At 36.2% G+C, this 17,167-nt stretch overlaps 2 protein-coding genes across 4 annotated transcripts in view; both read left to right on the top strand.

The window, feature by feature from the left end:
• Window positions 1-15,927, top strand: part of LOC148942358 (uncharacterized) — a 32,904-nt gene extending 16,977 nt beyond the window's left edge. The window contains exons 1-2 of one of the 2 annotated variants that reach the window (XM_089103008.1): window positions 9,866-10,020; window positions 14,808-15,927. In XM_089103008.1, the coding sequence (XP_088959134.1) occupies window positions 14,810-15,274 (465 nt within the window). In that variant the 5' untranslated portion in view covers window positions 9,866-10,020; window positions 14,808-14,809 and the 3' untranslated portion in view covers window positions 15,275-15,927. Of the gene's footprint in view, window positions 1-9,865; window positions 10,021-14,807 lie in introns of those variants that run through there. The other variant, XM_089103009.1, reaches the window with a different exon arrangement.
• The window catches only part of LOC148942355 (uncharacterized), a 225,903-nt gene that overhangs the window by 88,549 nt on the left and 120,187 nt on the right, over window positions 1-17,167 (top strand). The window lies entirely within an intron of this gene.

Raw genomic sequence — 17,167 nt, 5'->3', positions numbered from 1 at the left:
GTTGCCTGATTTTACGCTGAGAGCAGAACTTTGGGGGCGCCTGGATAGATTTGTTTATTGAGAGTTATTAGCGAGATAGAATCACGAAAAACTCGGTAGATGATACAGTAGGTGCAGTTCAATGCAAGTGTTCGCATGGATTTGCTCTGATGAAAGAGGTTGTGTAGAACCAGAGTAATGGAAATCTGTTCATGATGAGAGCGAACGGTGAACAATTGCAGCATTTCCTGGTACCATTGTTCAATAGAGTCAGCCAGATCGTCAATAATCAGCCAAGAGTTTGGTTCAATAACCAGAGTTTGGTTCTTGAAACAAGAGTTTGGTTCAAGAGCTGTATAAATTGTATCTGCACCAATCCCGCCGTGCCAATTGCTTTTATTTTATCGTATGACTCCTGCCAAATACATTAACAATAGTAGATTTTTTTCGGCTTTTCCACAAACATTTTATCGCAATTTTTAATTATTTTAGTTGTGTGTTATTCTGCCTGACATTGACGGCCCACACAGAAAAGATCTGAATGGTGTTTTAAATTGATACATGTTCCATTCAACAGTTCACCTAGACAACTAACTGTAGACTATAGTTGTCTAATGCCTAAATAATTTCCCTATTACTAGTCCGTTCAAGAATAATAATGAGAACAAAATCAATAAAGAATCACATTTCTTGTGTTATAAATAACAGCACTTTACAGAAAACAAAGAAAAATACACTTTTTTTTATTTATAATAAAACACATTTATTTAAAAAATGCACTAGAAAAAGCACTTTAATAAATATACTTTATTTACAGAAAAATAACAACATTTAATGAAAAAAATACACTGAATAATATCACTTTTTTTAATTTGAATGCAACATGTATTTTTACAAAAGCACAAAAATCTGCTCTAAGTAAAAAAAAAGAAAAATTTGGTAGTGACGGAGCGCCCCCCGCTGGCGGTCACCCGCGCCCCCCCCCTCAGGCCTCGAGCCCCCCCCCCCCTCGGGCCTCGAGCCCCCCCCCCCGCCCAAGTTTTTGGGAAAAATTTACTGGACTTTACTCAAACCGAGACTTTTCCTATGGCTAATACATTCGGCTCAGTTGGAAGTTAAATAGTGTCCCAGGGAGAGGGTAGTTACACCGTCTTGAAAAACATAGACCTTGACGGAAATGGTCCTCATGGCAATTTTTTCTATATTTACAGTGAAGTTCCTGTTGTTCAGTGAACGAATTGCCAGCAATTTGGCTCTTTGAATTGTATTTTGAACAATACAATTCCTATAGATGTCCATGTCGAAATTCTTATCCACATAGCGCGTGGGTACTCCTTTGCAACGTTTTTTGATTTCCTCGTCGTGTGTCTGTATAAAGTACACCTTCGGACTTACAAAAATACCACGGGAAATCATGTTGCTTCCCGTTTCTGATTTAAAAAATAAAAGCTGATTTGGCGTCCGACGTTTCACTAGCCCTGGGTAAAGCCCACTCCAATTGGTGTGGTCCATCCGCGAGCTGATGATTTCACCGTGTGCCAAATCATCAAGTAGATTTGGGGTTTTTACTTTTAGCAGTAGAGAATCTGTGTCCCCGTAACAGACCTCTACTTGCCCCTTCTCAGGCCCCTGTACCCTAGCCACATTGTAGCAGAATTCCAACTTGAGCTTTTTAGAGATCTCTTAGATAATACTGCCTGCATCCATATTTTTATTTAATGCAATGCTTCTTTTCTTTCTATTAAATAGTACCATTTCTGCGGCAACGATCCCAAAGAAAGTGTAATTTGGATCGGCAATAATTCTAGCACCTTGTTCGGGATTGGTCACGACGTCACAACGATTCCTATTGCGAACACTCGCACATTTTACCGAAAGCCGAATTTAAAATGAGCTTATAAATTTCTTTTTTGGCCTTCGTCTGCGCTTCAGAACGTTTCTTGACAAAAGTGTCAACAAACGTTTTCAGATAGGGTTTTTGGCTAAACTGGAGGGCTCTCTGAACCTTTGTGACGTTGAAACCGTTGTTGCACATCCATTTTAAAGCCGCATGATGTACAACAATATTTTTCTTCGGCAGAAGGTCAGCAATAAGTTTTTGTTTTGAAGGTGACCAATGCAATCCGTCCACCTCGACCAAACGTCTGTTGCGAGGGCTCAAAGAATCCCTAGTCAAAGGTCTATTGATGCATGGAAAAAAAATCCTTTACTGAATCGTGAAGCTCAACTGGTATCTCTCCATCAATTTCAAAAAGCTATCCAACCGGCCCATTCTCATCAACACTGTCAATGTTTGGGAAATTGGGAGCTTGAGGGTCGTTGAGCCATTTATATTCATCGCAGGGTAGCGCATAATGGGACTTAGCCAAGGGGTAGAGGGAACTATTATCAAGGACTAATGCTTCTGATTACGTCCCCGTATTCACTCTAGTGGGATCATTCTCCAGGATACAATTTCTATATATAACTTATCCAGTCCTTCCTAACATTTAAATAAACAAATGCTGATAAATTTTAATGATTAGCTCGATTTTTCACCCGAACATTCTTAGAATAAGGTCCATTGACAGATGAGTAGTTGAAAAATAATATCCTTAATCAATATAAAATTCCCCATAGATTTTGTCCGTATTTTTACACATAATGTCTAACAAAGTTAACACATCACTTGACGAATATAGCTTGCAGTAGTCAAACCCATTTTTACATCCTCCCTCTGCCCACACTTTTTTAGCAAAACTGTATTCATCGGGGGTGCACCTACGATCGTGTAGACTGTCGTAAAACGGTTCGATCGAGGCAATAGTTTTCTCGGCGAATCTCGACATGGAACAATAATAATCATAAGGATAGATGCCCTCGACCGTCAACAAATCATATAAATCATTTGGAAATTGTTGCTTGAGAAGGGGGAAAGCGTTGCAGCCGTCATCGTTTTTCTGCACTTGAATTAAATCGCTGAATGATTTAGGGAAAAAAATGAGGCAATCTGAAAAGCAAGTGTTATATGCGTACTCAACTTCGCTGTCAGTTAATCTTCATCAACATTATAAAACAAAAGCTTTTTCTAACGATATAGGAATGATTTTTCTGAAAAAGCTGTCGACCACCTATGCATCATCCACAGTTTCAATCCTTTGAAGAGAAGATGTGCCAATGGTGGTAATACATGCATAATATCGTAGTTAGAGGCATGCATAAAAACTAGACGAAAGAATTGCTGCTCGATTGTTCATTCGAATGCACTATAACTCCTAACTTGATTATTACTTTTTCCCGCTGAATTGGGACCGGTGAGGTGGTAACGATTCTGGACCACGTCTTACAGGGAAAGAGCACCCCTACATTACTGAAATTTCTTTCCCTTTTCTGGTGCTCGGTACTCCTTTTATTAAAGTGTTTTTTGACAGCTGTTCTGACACAATCGTGAATCCTTGCTATTCTCTGTTTATCTTAAACACATAAATAATTTTTCCATGCTACCTTCCTTATCCATAGTAAAAAAACTTCCAATTGCATTTTATTATTGGAATCGCGACGGGCATGCGCATAGGAACACGCAAGTAGTTTGTGTTCCTTGACTATATTTGGCCATGATGGGTCTGATACCTTCACCAGTCTTGATTCACAATCCAAAGATACTTTATCAATTTGTATCAGGGAATTTCGGAAATTCTTAAATTGTAAAGTAGCTGTGCCTTCTGCCGGCATTTCTATTCTTTGACTGCCATGAATTTTGCGATATCTCATGTGATCCGAGAATGTTCGTTCAGATTCAAATGGGGAAAGGCACATGGGGCAATAGTGACGTTCCCCTTTCTGAATACCTTGGGATAAGAGTCGACTTATTGCCGTAACGGGGAAAAAATGACCATAGGAATTTACATCTTTGGGGGGCTCATAGACAACCCGAACCCAATTTTTAACATTATCTATCAACGGTGTCCTAACTGAATATAAAACCCCTTTTTTAGTCAGCTTTTTCCTCCATTTACAAATTCTGTGCCATACTGAAAAACAACCAACCCCAACCCGAGATTTTCGTTTTCTTTTTCAAATAAAGTTATTTCTTTTTAAGAACACCGGATATTTTCCCTCTAAACAATCAAAATTTACTTTAGGGAAATTGTCTCCACCGTTACGTGCAAGTCTGTCGAGATTTTTCATTGATGAATCTTTTTAATGTTTTATGGGCTGCTGCTAAAAATGCATATTTAAAGCATTGCAGCCCTGTGTCAAAACTGAAACTCTGAACCCCTTTGGTAGCCGACAAATCTGGGTGGCATTTTATTCTTCTACCCCGCCCTCCCCTTAAAATAAAGTTTTTTTTTAAATCTACTGAGATTCAGATCCATGTGTTCAATGTTTAAAATTGTGGGCCCACTTCCCCTCTCGTTAAATGTGTCCAAAGTTGATATTAATTTATTGACCCAATTGAAAAAGTTACCCTCAAATTCATTTAGACCAGGGTAAAAATTTTGATTGCCAGTTGAAAAATGAAAATTAAAAATGTCCCCAGATGTCCCCTTTTGTAAATAAACTTTTTGATTTACCGATGCTTTGATCCCTCCTAGACCCCCCCAATTCAGTGTTTGAATTTCAGTTCGTACTCGAGTTTCGTCGATATATGTATGAAGAATACTTAAAGTATCTGTCAAAATAGCACCCCCGTCAACCACGTTTTCTTCGGGGGGGATTAAAATCTGCCCTATGTGTTTGTAAGTGACCTAGAGCAGATTTCAACAAATAAATTTCACGTAGTTCCAGGGACGCGACACTATTTTCATGTCCGGCACCTATTTGCACAGGACCTAATTCACTAATAATAAAGTCATCGTCAAAAATGTCCCCGGAAACATTAGGCCCAACAATTTTTATAAGGCTATCCATTTCTTCAGTTGTAAATTGAAACTCCAGGGGCATACTAAATGACGTACCTTCACTAACATCATCCGGCGAGAGGGGACAATTGCCCATGATATTTTGAAGTCCTGGGCCAGGGAGGGCAGTTGTTTTTGTAGCTTCTCCCTGAAACTAAAATGGATGGATTGAGTTTTTTTTTCTTTGAGGAAAGTTTTATCACAATTATAGCACAGAATTTATTATTTTCTTAGTTTGATTCGTATTTATCAAACAATTGTTTTTTTGTTTTTTTTTCTTAATTGGATTCGTATTTATCAAACAAATGCATAATAAATTACAAATTTTGTTAATATCGAACACGCACACGTTCACACACAGACAAACACGAACAAGCGCGCACGTACACACGCTGACAAATACACATTATAACACGAGAAATACCTACAAAAAACGAAAAAACCCAACAAAACACACACACACACACACACAAACACAAAGACAATAAGACAAACACACACAAACACACAGAAACACACACAAACACAAACACACAAAGACAAATAAATACACATATACACAGATATACAAACACCTACACATAGACACATACAAACAAACAAACACACACAAACACACACACATAAAAACACACACAAACAAAAACACACAAACACACACACACATAAACACACAAACACATACACACACACAAACACAAACAAACACACACAAACACACACACATACACACACACACAAACACACAAAGAAACAAGTACACACAAATACATACACACAAACACAAACAAACACAAAAAAGCACCTACAAAAAAACACAAACACACACACACACACACAAACACACAAACACACACAAACAAACACGCACAAAAACACACTAACACACACAAACACATAAACAAACAAAAACAAAAACATAAATACACAAACTCACACACAAACAAAAACAAAAAATCGCACATAACCACACAAACACAAACAAACACACAAAAACAAACATAAAAACACATACAAAAAAAAAAAGATACCTCCAGTATCTCCAAACTGACACATACACACACAAACACACACAAACAAAAAAAACAAACACAAACACACACAAAGACACACAAAAACACACAAAAACACACATAGACACACAAACACAAACACATACAAACACACAAAAACACACACACACAAAAACACAAACAAACACAGAAACAAACACACAAATACACAAACAGACATACACAAAAACACATACACATACACACAAACACACACACACACAAACACACAAACACACACACAAAAACACAAAAAAACACACACAAACACACACAAACACATAAACAAACTAAAAAAAAACCTAAAAAGCAAAAAAAAACTATCAATAAAAACAACACACAAAACAAAAAAACCACAAAAAAACAATAGAAAACAAAAAACAAACCAAACACAAACAAACACACACAAACATAAACAAACACACATACACACACACAAAAACAAACACACAAACAAAGACATACACACAAACAAAAACACAAAAACACACACACATACACACACACACACAAACACACACAAACACACAAAAACACACACAAACACACACAAACACACAACAACACACACAAACACACAAAAACAAACACACACAAACTCAAAAACACACAAACACACACACACAAAAACAAACACAAACACACAAAACCACACACACACAAAAACCCACACAAATACAAACACATACACACACAAAAATAAACAAACACACACAAACACTCACAAACACACAAAAAAACACATAAACTCACATACAGATACATACACACATACAGAGACACACACACATATACACATCTATACACACACACATACACACACATACACACACACACATACACACACATATAAAAAAACACAAAAAAAAACACACACACACAAACACACACACACACAAACACACACACAAACACACCAACAAACTCACTAACACACACATACACAAACACAAATACGCAAACACAAACACACACACACAAACACACACAAACACACACACACACACACAAACACACAAAAAAACACAAAAACAAACACACACAAACACTATTTGTGTGTGTTTGTGGGTGTTTGTGTGTGTTTCTGTGCGCATGTGTGTGTGTGTGTGTGTTTGTGTGTGTTGTGTGTGTTTGTCTGTGTGTGAACGGGTGTGCGTGTGCGTACACAAACACACACAAACACACACACACATGCGCACGCACGCACACGCACACCCGTTCACACACACACACACGCTAACACGCACAAACACACAAAACAAGGTGCATAATAAATTACAAATTTTTTTAATATCTCACACGCACATACACACACACGTACACGCTCACACACACACGCACACACGTTCACACACACACACATGCGCACACACGCACACACACACACAAATGCTCACACGCACACACACACACATGCGCACACACGCACACACACACACATTCACACACACACACACGCACACACACACACATGCGCACATACACATACGCTCGAGCACACACACACACACACATACACACACTTTTACAGTGTTGAAAAAAATGGCGAAAAGGCTAATTCATTAACCTATAGAAAAAAAGGTTTTATTTTCTATGTGAAATAACCACTATTTTATAAAGGTCAAAAAACCATGTTCATTTTTCACCCCATCCTCAAAACTCCATTTTACCCCTCCTTGCATTATTTAAATTAAATACTTGCCTCCACCCCATCCCCTACCCCAGAAAGTTCAGAAAGACGCAATAGTCTATTTATCCTGAAGCATTTCAAGTCAGATGTTTACCAGGATATTGAATGAGTACCATTTTTATACACCCCCAGAACTTAATCCTCAGAACTCCCTCAGGATTAATATTATAGCGAAAATACGTTTTAATATCTCTGACACACAAACACTTTTACGGTGTTGAAAAAATGGCGAAAAGAAAAGACTAAAAAGAATGGAAAGAAATAGGTTGATATTTCTAAAACCATGTAGAAAGTAAAGGTAAAAATGCTCACACTTCCAAATTCAGACTGCTGTTGAGTGCCTGATGGTCCTGAAAAAGCATGATGGCGGATAGATGGGGCGGTGACGTCCGTTTCTTGCATAGATTGCGGTGGCGATGTCACTGGCTTGTACAGATGAGCCAGCGGGGTTCACCATCCTGTGAGCAGCCGCCCATTCTCTTTTTGGTTTTTTGCCCGACTGTATTCGTGTGGCCCTGGATGACTCAGCTATTTCCAGTTGTTGCATTGGAATAGCATCATTAGCCTTAGCTCTCTTTTTAGGGGGAGGTACGGACTCTTTAAAATTGTCCTTAAAAATAATAAAAAATTTAGTATGTAAAAAACGATTCCCCTTTTTACAGAAGAAAAAATTAGTACCCTCCCCCCCCCCCCGCTGCATCAAATCCAATACAATGATTTAAAATATAGATCTAAAAAATAGTCAGCCATAAATATGATATAATTAAAAGCTAACCAAACACTAAACTTCAGTGTTGCGTGTCGGAATGAGCACATTAGTTTTCTTGTCAAAGGGTATACGTGTCTGCACAAAAACTTCCCCTTCCCCCTTACTTTTCATGTGAAAAAATAGTTTGTTTTTCACCTTACAACGAACGTGTTAGAATTGATACATTGCTCCCCTCCCCCGCCTAATATTTTTATAAAAGCCGATTAATCATCAAATACAATTGAAAATAGAATATCTCGTATAATTTGGCCCAAATACAATCTCTCTTCAAAGCGTTTAGAATTGCACATTTCCATTCCTTTGTTTTCTTAATTCAGATAATGCGCATGCCAAATGTTGTTTTGAAATCGCCCCTCTTGTAAAAAGATTAAACACAGGTGGTTTTAATCTAGACTGGAAAAAGACAACACACTCTATTTTTGATAATGGGAAAAAGGACATTTTGAACAAAAGAACTATTTTGTAATGAATTAAACTCGTAAACAGAGGGGTGGGGGGGAGATGGGGTTTACATAATGGAAAAAAGAGCGTATTTTACGTTTTCTAGCGACTATAATCATCATATTGTAGAGTTTGTATTGTTGGGGGGAGGGGGCTATGCCCCTGAATTTGAATTTACTAGTGGGGTGGTAAAATGATTTTATTTGGAAATAAACTAGGATAATTTAGTAAACTGACCTTACGTTGTAAATTGATGTATCCATAGCTTCAAAGTCAATAATATCAGATGTGTTATCCTTGATGTGTTAAATCATTATGAAAATTTAATCGTAAGGCATGAGCATTTTATACAAAATTTCATGGACGAATGAAAATCACTCTTTTTTATTTGAATCCAATTACTGATCAGGTTATCGTATATGGAGTAACCTCCGCTGTCTCTAATTGGTCCTTAAAAAAATGGGTGTTGTCTCAAAAACCAGTGTTGTTGAAAACGTGGAGTTGAAGCAAACTTGTGTAACAAGCTAGACTTCGGGAACCAGTGGGGAATCCCCGCTCGTACTGCTTGCTTTTTAGGTGTTGTCTCAAAAACCAGTCTGGTTGAAAACGTGGAGTTGAAGCAAACTTGTGTAACAAACTATACTTCAGGAACCAGTGGGGAATCCCCGCTCGTACTGCTCGCTTTTTACAATGTGTATGTCAAACTGTAGTGCCTCAGGCGTGGGTTTCAAACCTTATACATTATCACGATGAATGAAGTTGCTAGACTGAATGAGTTCATATCTTCTGTTTTTTTTCTTAATAGAGGAACGTTTTTTAAAATATTTCAATATTAAAATTTGTGAAAAGGCAGTAATTAACAGAATTTATTGATGTAATGTTTAGATTATCACTTGAGTTAGTTCGAGGCTTTCGTTTTACCACAATTTTAAATTTTGCTATCTGTTTTTGTTGCTTTCTTTAGTTTGGGAGCTTCTTTGTTCCGGAGTAACTTGTTCAGATTGTATTTTTATAGCATTTGAAGCTTTTCATTTTTGTTTGTTATTGTAGATGTTAAAGGTCCTTCAACAAGTGCTGCCGAAACCCTAATGAAAACTTCAAATTCTTCTCTATCACCAGATAATCAAAATCTCCCTTAGGCTGCTTCACCCAGGATTTCCTCGTCACTTCTAGAATTTGACTCCCTGGACGTTGATAGCGACGATGAAGGTATAATTAAACGAACATTGTTGTTTTAATAACAATTTTTCCTTTGTTTCAATAACAAAAAAAAAATCTGTTCCATGGAATTATTATAGATTGATTTTCTATCTTTTAATTTATTTTTTATTTTTTAGAAGCTAAAACTACTTAACACACTATTTTTTTTTAATTTTTTCTGATAAACGCCAATTTTCTCCAAAAAATTATTAAACTTAATAAATTATTGAATTCAAAATAATGAATTGTTTGTCTGGAATTTTTTTTTCAAGTAAAGACTTTATTTTTATTTATATATTATTTTTATAGTTATTTATTTTTTAAAATAAATTTTTGTCAACTAAATATTCATTTATATGTTAATGCTTATTCAAAAATAGTAGTTTTTTTTTTAATTCAATGGATTTGAAATGTTTTGTTATACAAGCTATGTCTTGGAATTAAAAAAAAAGATCCAAAAATCCCTTAAAATTAATGGCAAGTCAAAATAAGAAGTATCTCTTAAAAATTATACATATTTTACATAACAGTAGCTTGAAATAATAGATAATTGTTTTACAATTTTGAAAAGAGCATAAAACCCCTCTTACCTGAGATGACCTCAAGTTGAGGTAAGAAGTGTAATATTCTTTTTGAATGGATAGCAGGGATTTGTCCTTTTATTGTACCAACAGGAATAGGATACAGGGAAATCAGAGACAAGTGGCTTAGACCTCAATCTTTGTTTTGGGTCTTAAAAACATTTTCAGAGACAAAGTAGCCTAGAAGGGAATGTTTAATAAAGGATAGGGAGGGCTATTAAAGCTGACTGCCACAATAAAACAGTTTTAGAATTCTTTCCTCAGTTTTTGAAGCTACTTTGTCTATTAGGAATAGTGATATCTAAGATTGGTCAAGTTGGAGGGTCATAAACAGGTTGTTGAATTTTGCAGGAATTGTTGAAGCCATTTAATAATAATAATAATTTATTTATGACCCACAAATGAACATTATAAATGACACTGCGGAGTAATGGAAAATATAAAAGAAAAAAAAAAACAACATCAATACGGAATCAAAAAAAAAAAAAAAAATACACCTAAACCGATATCACGATGGAAAAAACAAACAAGGGGGTCAGTAACAGAAACAACATTACTAGTATTCATAATCATATTAGAAGCCACGCTGGCCAGTCGAGCGCAAGCATGAATGACACCCAAACGGGATACAAAATTTCTATTTTTAAAACGGCCGGGTAAATGCATCAGATATTTACAATATCAATAGTAACCACTTCTAAGTCTCCGTAAATCTTTTTTCCTCAGTAGGTGGTGGAATCCATATGGAAAATTTACTCCTGGAGAGCAAAAACTATTATAAAGACGAACTAGACCCTTATGGTTATAACGCCCTCTATTTGGAGATATCTTACCATATGACACACGAATATTTTTTAATGCATTAGTAACCAACTCGGAGCAAGTTTCAGAAATGGACGGGCAAAACGATATACCAAGCCACTTGACTTTATCCAAACAGGGTAATGAAATTAAACCAATGTTTAATGGAGATACAGAAATGCTACTATTAAATCAGATAAACTCACACTTTCCCACATTATCAGATATGCCAATATCACTAAGTAGAGAAGACAGCTTACGGAAGTTCTGAGCCAGCCCTCGACGAGAAAAACTAACTAAAAGGACATCGTCGGCGTATGCAATATAACACACGAATATCACGAAAAAACACAGTAGGAGATAGATGTTTTAAACAAGTCGCGAGGACACATCTAAATATATAAGGAGATAAAACTCCTCCCTGTCTAACGCCTTTCCTAACAGCTACCGAATCAGAAATATTTGACAGCCACTTAATACGCACATAAGAATTATCATACCAATATCGCAATGTAGAAATAACTGAATAATTGACTCCGGAACAAGCAAGGTAATGCAAGGCCTGGGCGTGAATAACATTATCAAAAGCCCCGGAAATGTCTACTGTGCAGCAATACAATTAACGCTTCTGGGCAAAAGCTTCCTTTAACAACCAGCTGAGCACATGATGCGCCTACGGGCAACCAACCCCTCTTCTAAATCCTAGTTGAAAAGACGAAAAGTCGCACTTAGAAGTTATTTCAGGCAAAAGGTTCAACAATAATGGCAATCATAAGCAAAATTCCTAAAGCATAGGCCATCACAATCAGGAGAATCTGATCTTTTTAATTTCTTCAGCGCCCAATGTAAATCACTCATACTTATAGCAAGAACTCTTTGTTGACAAACAGACACTGGCAGGACCGAACTAAGTAGATTAGAAAAATGTTTCTGAACACACTGATTAAATACGGAAAATATGTCAATATAATGGCACACAAAATTCATAAGGTTTAATTTCGACTGAGCTGGGGGAGTACACTTACTGCTATTGATAACTCTATTCCGAGTCATTTTACTATTTTGAGCGTCCCACGCGTTGAGCCTTGTATTATGTAAACAAGATTTGTATTCTTTCTTCATTTTTTGCTTGACTGTAAACACAGCACCGGAAGAGGGTCGATCACAAGCGTTCCACAATCGCAACCAAAACCTTGCGCGGTTCTTTACTTTTTTCACTTCCGGATGTATATTCCACAGGGGCTTGCGAGACCCTTAACGCACGTGCTCAATCGGAACTGCAGCTTTTGTGGCCGACTTTAGACATGCCACTATCTGGTAATAATAAGAATTTAGGTCTTCCTTAGAATCAGGGCACTTAATCGAAGTCTGGAGCAAGTGAAACAGGACTTTAATAGTTGAGAGTAGAGTGCATAAAGTAGTAATATACATCTCAACGTTTATCCAATTCCAATTGGGCTTTTGATACCATTTTGAATGGGGACCCTTAAAGTGGGTTTGAACATCAGGGGGCTCAATTAGGCACGAAATAGGGAGAAGGTCATCATTGATTTTATCTTCATCAACAAACACCTCGGATTTAATTAGACCGGACTTAGACACAATAATATGGTCGAGGTTTGATTTAACGGAAACTCGATTATGAATGTAAGTGTAAGCCAGGTTCTTAGCAGCGACATGATAGAAACATGGCAGAGAATCTAGCAGGAGTTCAGATTGATCAGATGAGGTCAATATCTCTGATGTGTCTATTTATGTCTGGAGTAGTTTAAAACTGTTTTCATGGCAGCTATTAGTTGAAAATTTTGACTGGTTTTAGTGAATACAAAGACAACAAAAAAGAAGAAAGACAAAATTGAAAAAATTGAGAAAAAAAATGAAAAAAGATAAAATTCAAATGTGGTTCGTGATATTGCTGCAATTTTTAGCTCATCTGAGGCTAAACTCTCCTATGTCAGTTTTTGTGCTCTCTTTGGTTGATTTTATCCCAAGTAAACGCAGAACTTGTGCAAAGGATGGGGGGCACCTATGGTAAAAACTCTTTCAAAGAGTAAAACAGTATTACAAAATTGTACAGAAAGATTTATAGGAAATGGAACTTCCTGGGAGGGTGTAAAAAGAGAGGCTTTGAATATATTGGGATAGAGGAGGAGCGTGTGTAGCTTTTTTGGCCTCAGACAGCTTGGTTCTGCAGAGAGTTGTTAGTAATAGTAGTAATTTAGTAGACTCTTACTCCATCAACCTGTCTGCCCAGTTGTGCTTGGGTATACCCCCAGATTGTACATTTGATCGTTCACTTTTATATTAGCTTTTTATTTGAATCCTGCAAAACTATTCTTGAATGATATGGAGATAGATGGACCTACAGCATGGAGAGAGCTAGACAAGAAAATTATTTATTGAAACCTTTCTATATATCACATTTGTTAGTATTTATTGTAACTCCCACCCCCTCTCCTCCCCACTTATCCTTTTGAAATACCCACAGAGTCTACATTTGATTGTTCAGTTTAATATTAGATTTTTACTTAAATCATGCAAAAATATAAATAGCTACAATGTCGGTACACCATGGAGAAAGATAGACCAGAAAATTATTTGGTATATAAATAAAACTAAATGAGTTTCAACTGAATGAGTACGAAACGATTGTTCTGGGGGGGGGGTTAAACAAACTTAGAAAAAAACGAATCAAAAATTTGTTTAAATTCATTTTTGCTACATTACGAGTCGAACAAACATTTTGGGGAAGGGATGGTTCAAACCCCCTAAACTCCCCCTTTTGAATCTGGCCTTGCCTATATTATAAATATAGCCGTAACTAGGGCTGGAAAAAACCTCTTTCAGGCAATTTAGTGAAAACAGAGCTTCCAGTGAACCAATTAGGGGCTTTAAGAAGAAGAGCATTCTGATATTTCCCAAAAATACAAAAAAGTATTGGGCTTAGTAACTTGAGTCTGGCAGAGTAATAGAGTTTGAGTTTATTGTGTTCTTTTTAGTGGCTTTGGTAGAAGTTGTACGTTTTTGAACCTACCGTACATTTTGAATATTGCTGCATCAGGTGTGTATTGATAAAAAATATACTTTGACTGCATTTGACTCACCTCTGCTGCTATCTCCACCACAGTCAGACTTAGCTTGTCACTCTGTCCCCAAGGACTTGACAAGCAAAAACTACACGAGGAAGTCTGGTGCTATCTTCTGATTAAGTTGCAAATAAAGGAAAGAAAAAAAATGGGCCTGTATCCAATATTTATTTTTCGATATCGCATAATGACACTGACCCCATATCGGTCTGATAATATTGGATGACCGATATATCAGTCGAGCCCAATTTGTTATAATGCCAATTTCTTTGGTTCTCTTGTTTTATTAAGTTCAGTGAAGAAATTTAATTCAATTTTCTTACAACAGGGATGATGCATTCTACTGCATGCAGGTCTGATGATGTGAGTCAGTCAATAGTCTTAGGCCCAAAACCGATCGTTAGGATGAAAATACTGACAGAGAAGTCTATTCAAGAATTAAGAGTTGGAATCTGGCGTTGTGGCTTGTGTGGAAAAGCAGAGAAATCCCTTTTGATTCTAGATCTTCACATTGACACTGGTTGTGAAGAACTTTCACCAATAGAGTGTGATGTCTGCCCTACAGTAGCTTGTGATTACAGCAATTTTGTTGTTTATTTCATGGAACACCAAATGGGAGGGACAATGAAATGTGCCATTTGTTTAAGAGAATCTATTGGTGATATGAGACAACATCTAGTGTTACAAGGTCACTTTTTGCCAAAAATGTCTGAACTAGACTGGCAGGAAAATGAATTGCTAGTTGTTTCACAGAATCGATATGCAAGCGGCTACTCAAATTCATTAAAATCGTAATCTGATGAAAAGGGTTTAGAAGATCAGAAAACATACTTGCAAAGTAAAAAGCACAGAAAATTAGAAAAACATAAAAGTATATACACAGGAAAAAATATATATGAATGTAATCTATGTAAGAAATGCTTTTCTTCACCAAGCAGCTTGAAAAGGCATCAAGTTGTGCACACAGGTGAAAAGCCTTTTAAATGTGAGATATGTAAGAAATACTTTTCTACATCAAGCTCTTTGAAGGAGCATCAAATTTTGCATACAGATGAGGTCCCATTTAAGTGTGATACATGTAAGAAATGCTTTTTTTCACCATGCCATTTGAAAACGCATCAAATTGTGCATACAGGTGAGAGGCCATTTAAATGTGATCTGGGTAAGAAAGGCTTTTCTAGATCAAGCCATTTGAATAGGCACTAAATAATTCATACAGGTGCGAGGCCATTTGAATGTGAAATATGTAAGAAAGGCTATTCCTAATCAAGCCATTTGACGGAGCATCAAATTGTGCATACAGGTAAGAGGCCATTTAAGTGTGATATTTTTAAGAAATGATTTTCTCTATTAAGCAATTTGAACAGGCACCAAATAGTGCATACAGGTGAGAGGCCATTTGAATGTGAGATATTTAAGAAATGTTTTTCTTCGTCAAGCTATTTGAATATTCATCAAAGATTTCATACAGGTTTGAAACCATTCAAGTGTAATTTATGCAAGAGATCATTTTTAAATAAGTCAGTCCAGAAATATCACTTAAAAACCCATTCTAGGAAGAAGTCAGATAGTTACAATTTTAATAAGCACTTTGGATGGAATAGTGATTTTCTTAGACAGAAGTTGAGATAGATGTCGAATATTTAAAGCTGTTCAATGCAATCTAATTCTCAGATTTGAACTAACTGTTTGCTATATGTATCACTGAAAATTTCTAGTTTTTCTTATTCTTTGACAAGTAAGACTTCTAAGAAATCTCAAAGAAATCTTGTATTTGTAAAGCTACAGAAGCTGAGCCAGTGCCGAATTTCTTCTTTCTTAGTGCCTATTTTGCGTTCTAATTTCTGGTACCTGGTAAAATATCTATTTAAATTTGTAATTTCAGCTCAAATAGAATTCTTCAGTGTTCAGAATGCATGATCATCTAGATTTTGAAGTATCCAACAATTTAACAAGAAAAACCAGGTCCTGTGGGACATGGTTCTTACCTTACCGCACAAAAAAAAAGAAATGAAAAGCATTAGTTTGTAAATAAATTAGGTTCAAAAACGTCAAAAAGCTTTATCTTCAAATGGTTTGAAAACTAAGAAAAAATTGTAGTCCTATCTCACATAAATCGTTAATAGTCAATTATATTGTGAAATTAGTACATATTCAAGCCATATTATTATTTTAGAGGGGGTTCTCGAAAATTTGCCAATAAATTTTTTCTTTTTTTTAAATCTTATTGTTTGAAAAATACACCCAGGGGAACAAATTTACAAAAAAGTGTAAAACCAACTTGTTTACCAAAAATCAGTGCCCATGCTGCATGAAAATGGGATTCTCCCCCCTCCCCTCCTTACTTATGCCTTCTTGAGACCAGAATATAATTTATGCTATACTGAAAACAATCCTTTTTTCGAGGTAGGTGTTTTTATTTCTCGCATTATAAAAAAAACACCATCATAACCAAGATTACTGAAAATATAATGGAATATGGATTAACCAGTAATATGTGCTGATATTCATTCCTGAAAGTCTAAATAATGTGTTTTGATTGAGTCCAGCTTCCCTTTTGATATTACCTAAAATTTTCCTCTTAATATACTTAGCCTTAGTAGGGGTAAAGGTACAGTTTGAATTGGAAGCAACTTCATGGAAATCCTACAAATAGAGTTATTATTCTATTTGTTACTACAAATAACA

This window comes from Artemia sp. Qi Xiang Cuo, chromosome 17 (assembly GCF_049724085.1).
Source record: "Artemia sp. Qi Xiang Cuo chromosome 17, ASM4972408v1, whole genome shotgun sequence".
Lineage (NCBI taxonomy): Eukaryota > Metazoa > Arthropoda > Branchiopoda > Anostraca > Artemiidae > Artemia > Artemia sp. Qi Xiang Cuo.
This window is presented reverse-complemented; position numbering and strand designations above follow the sequence as displayed.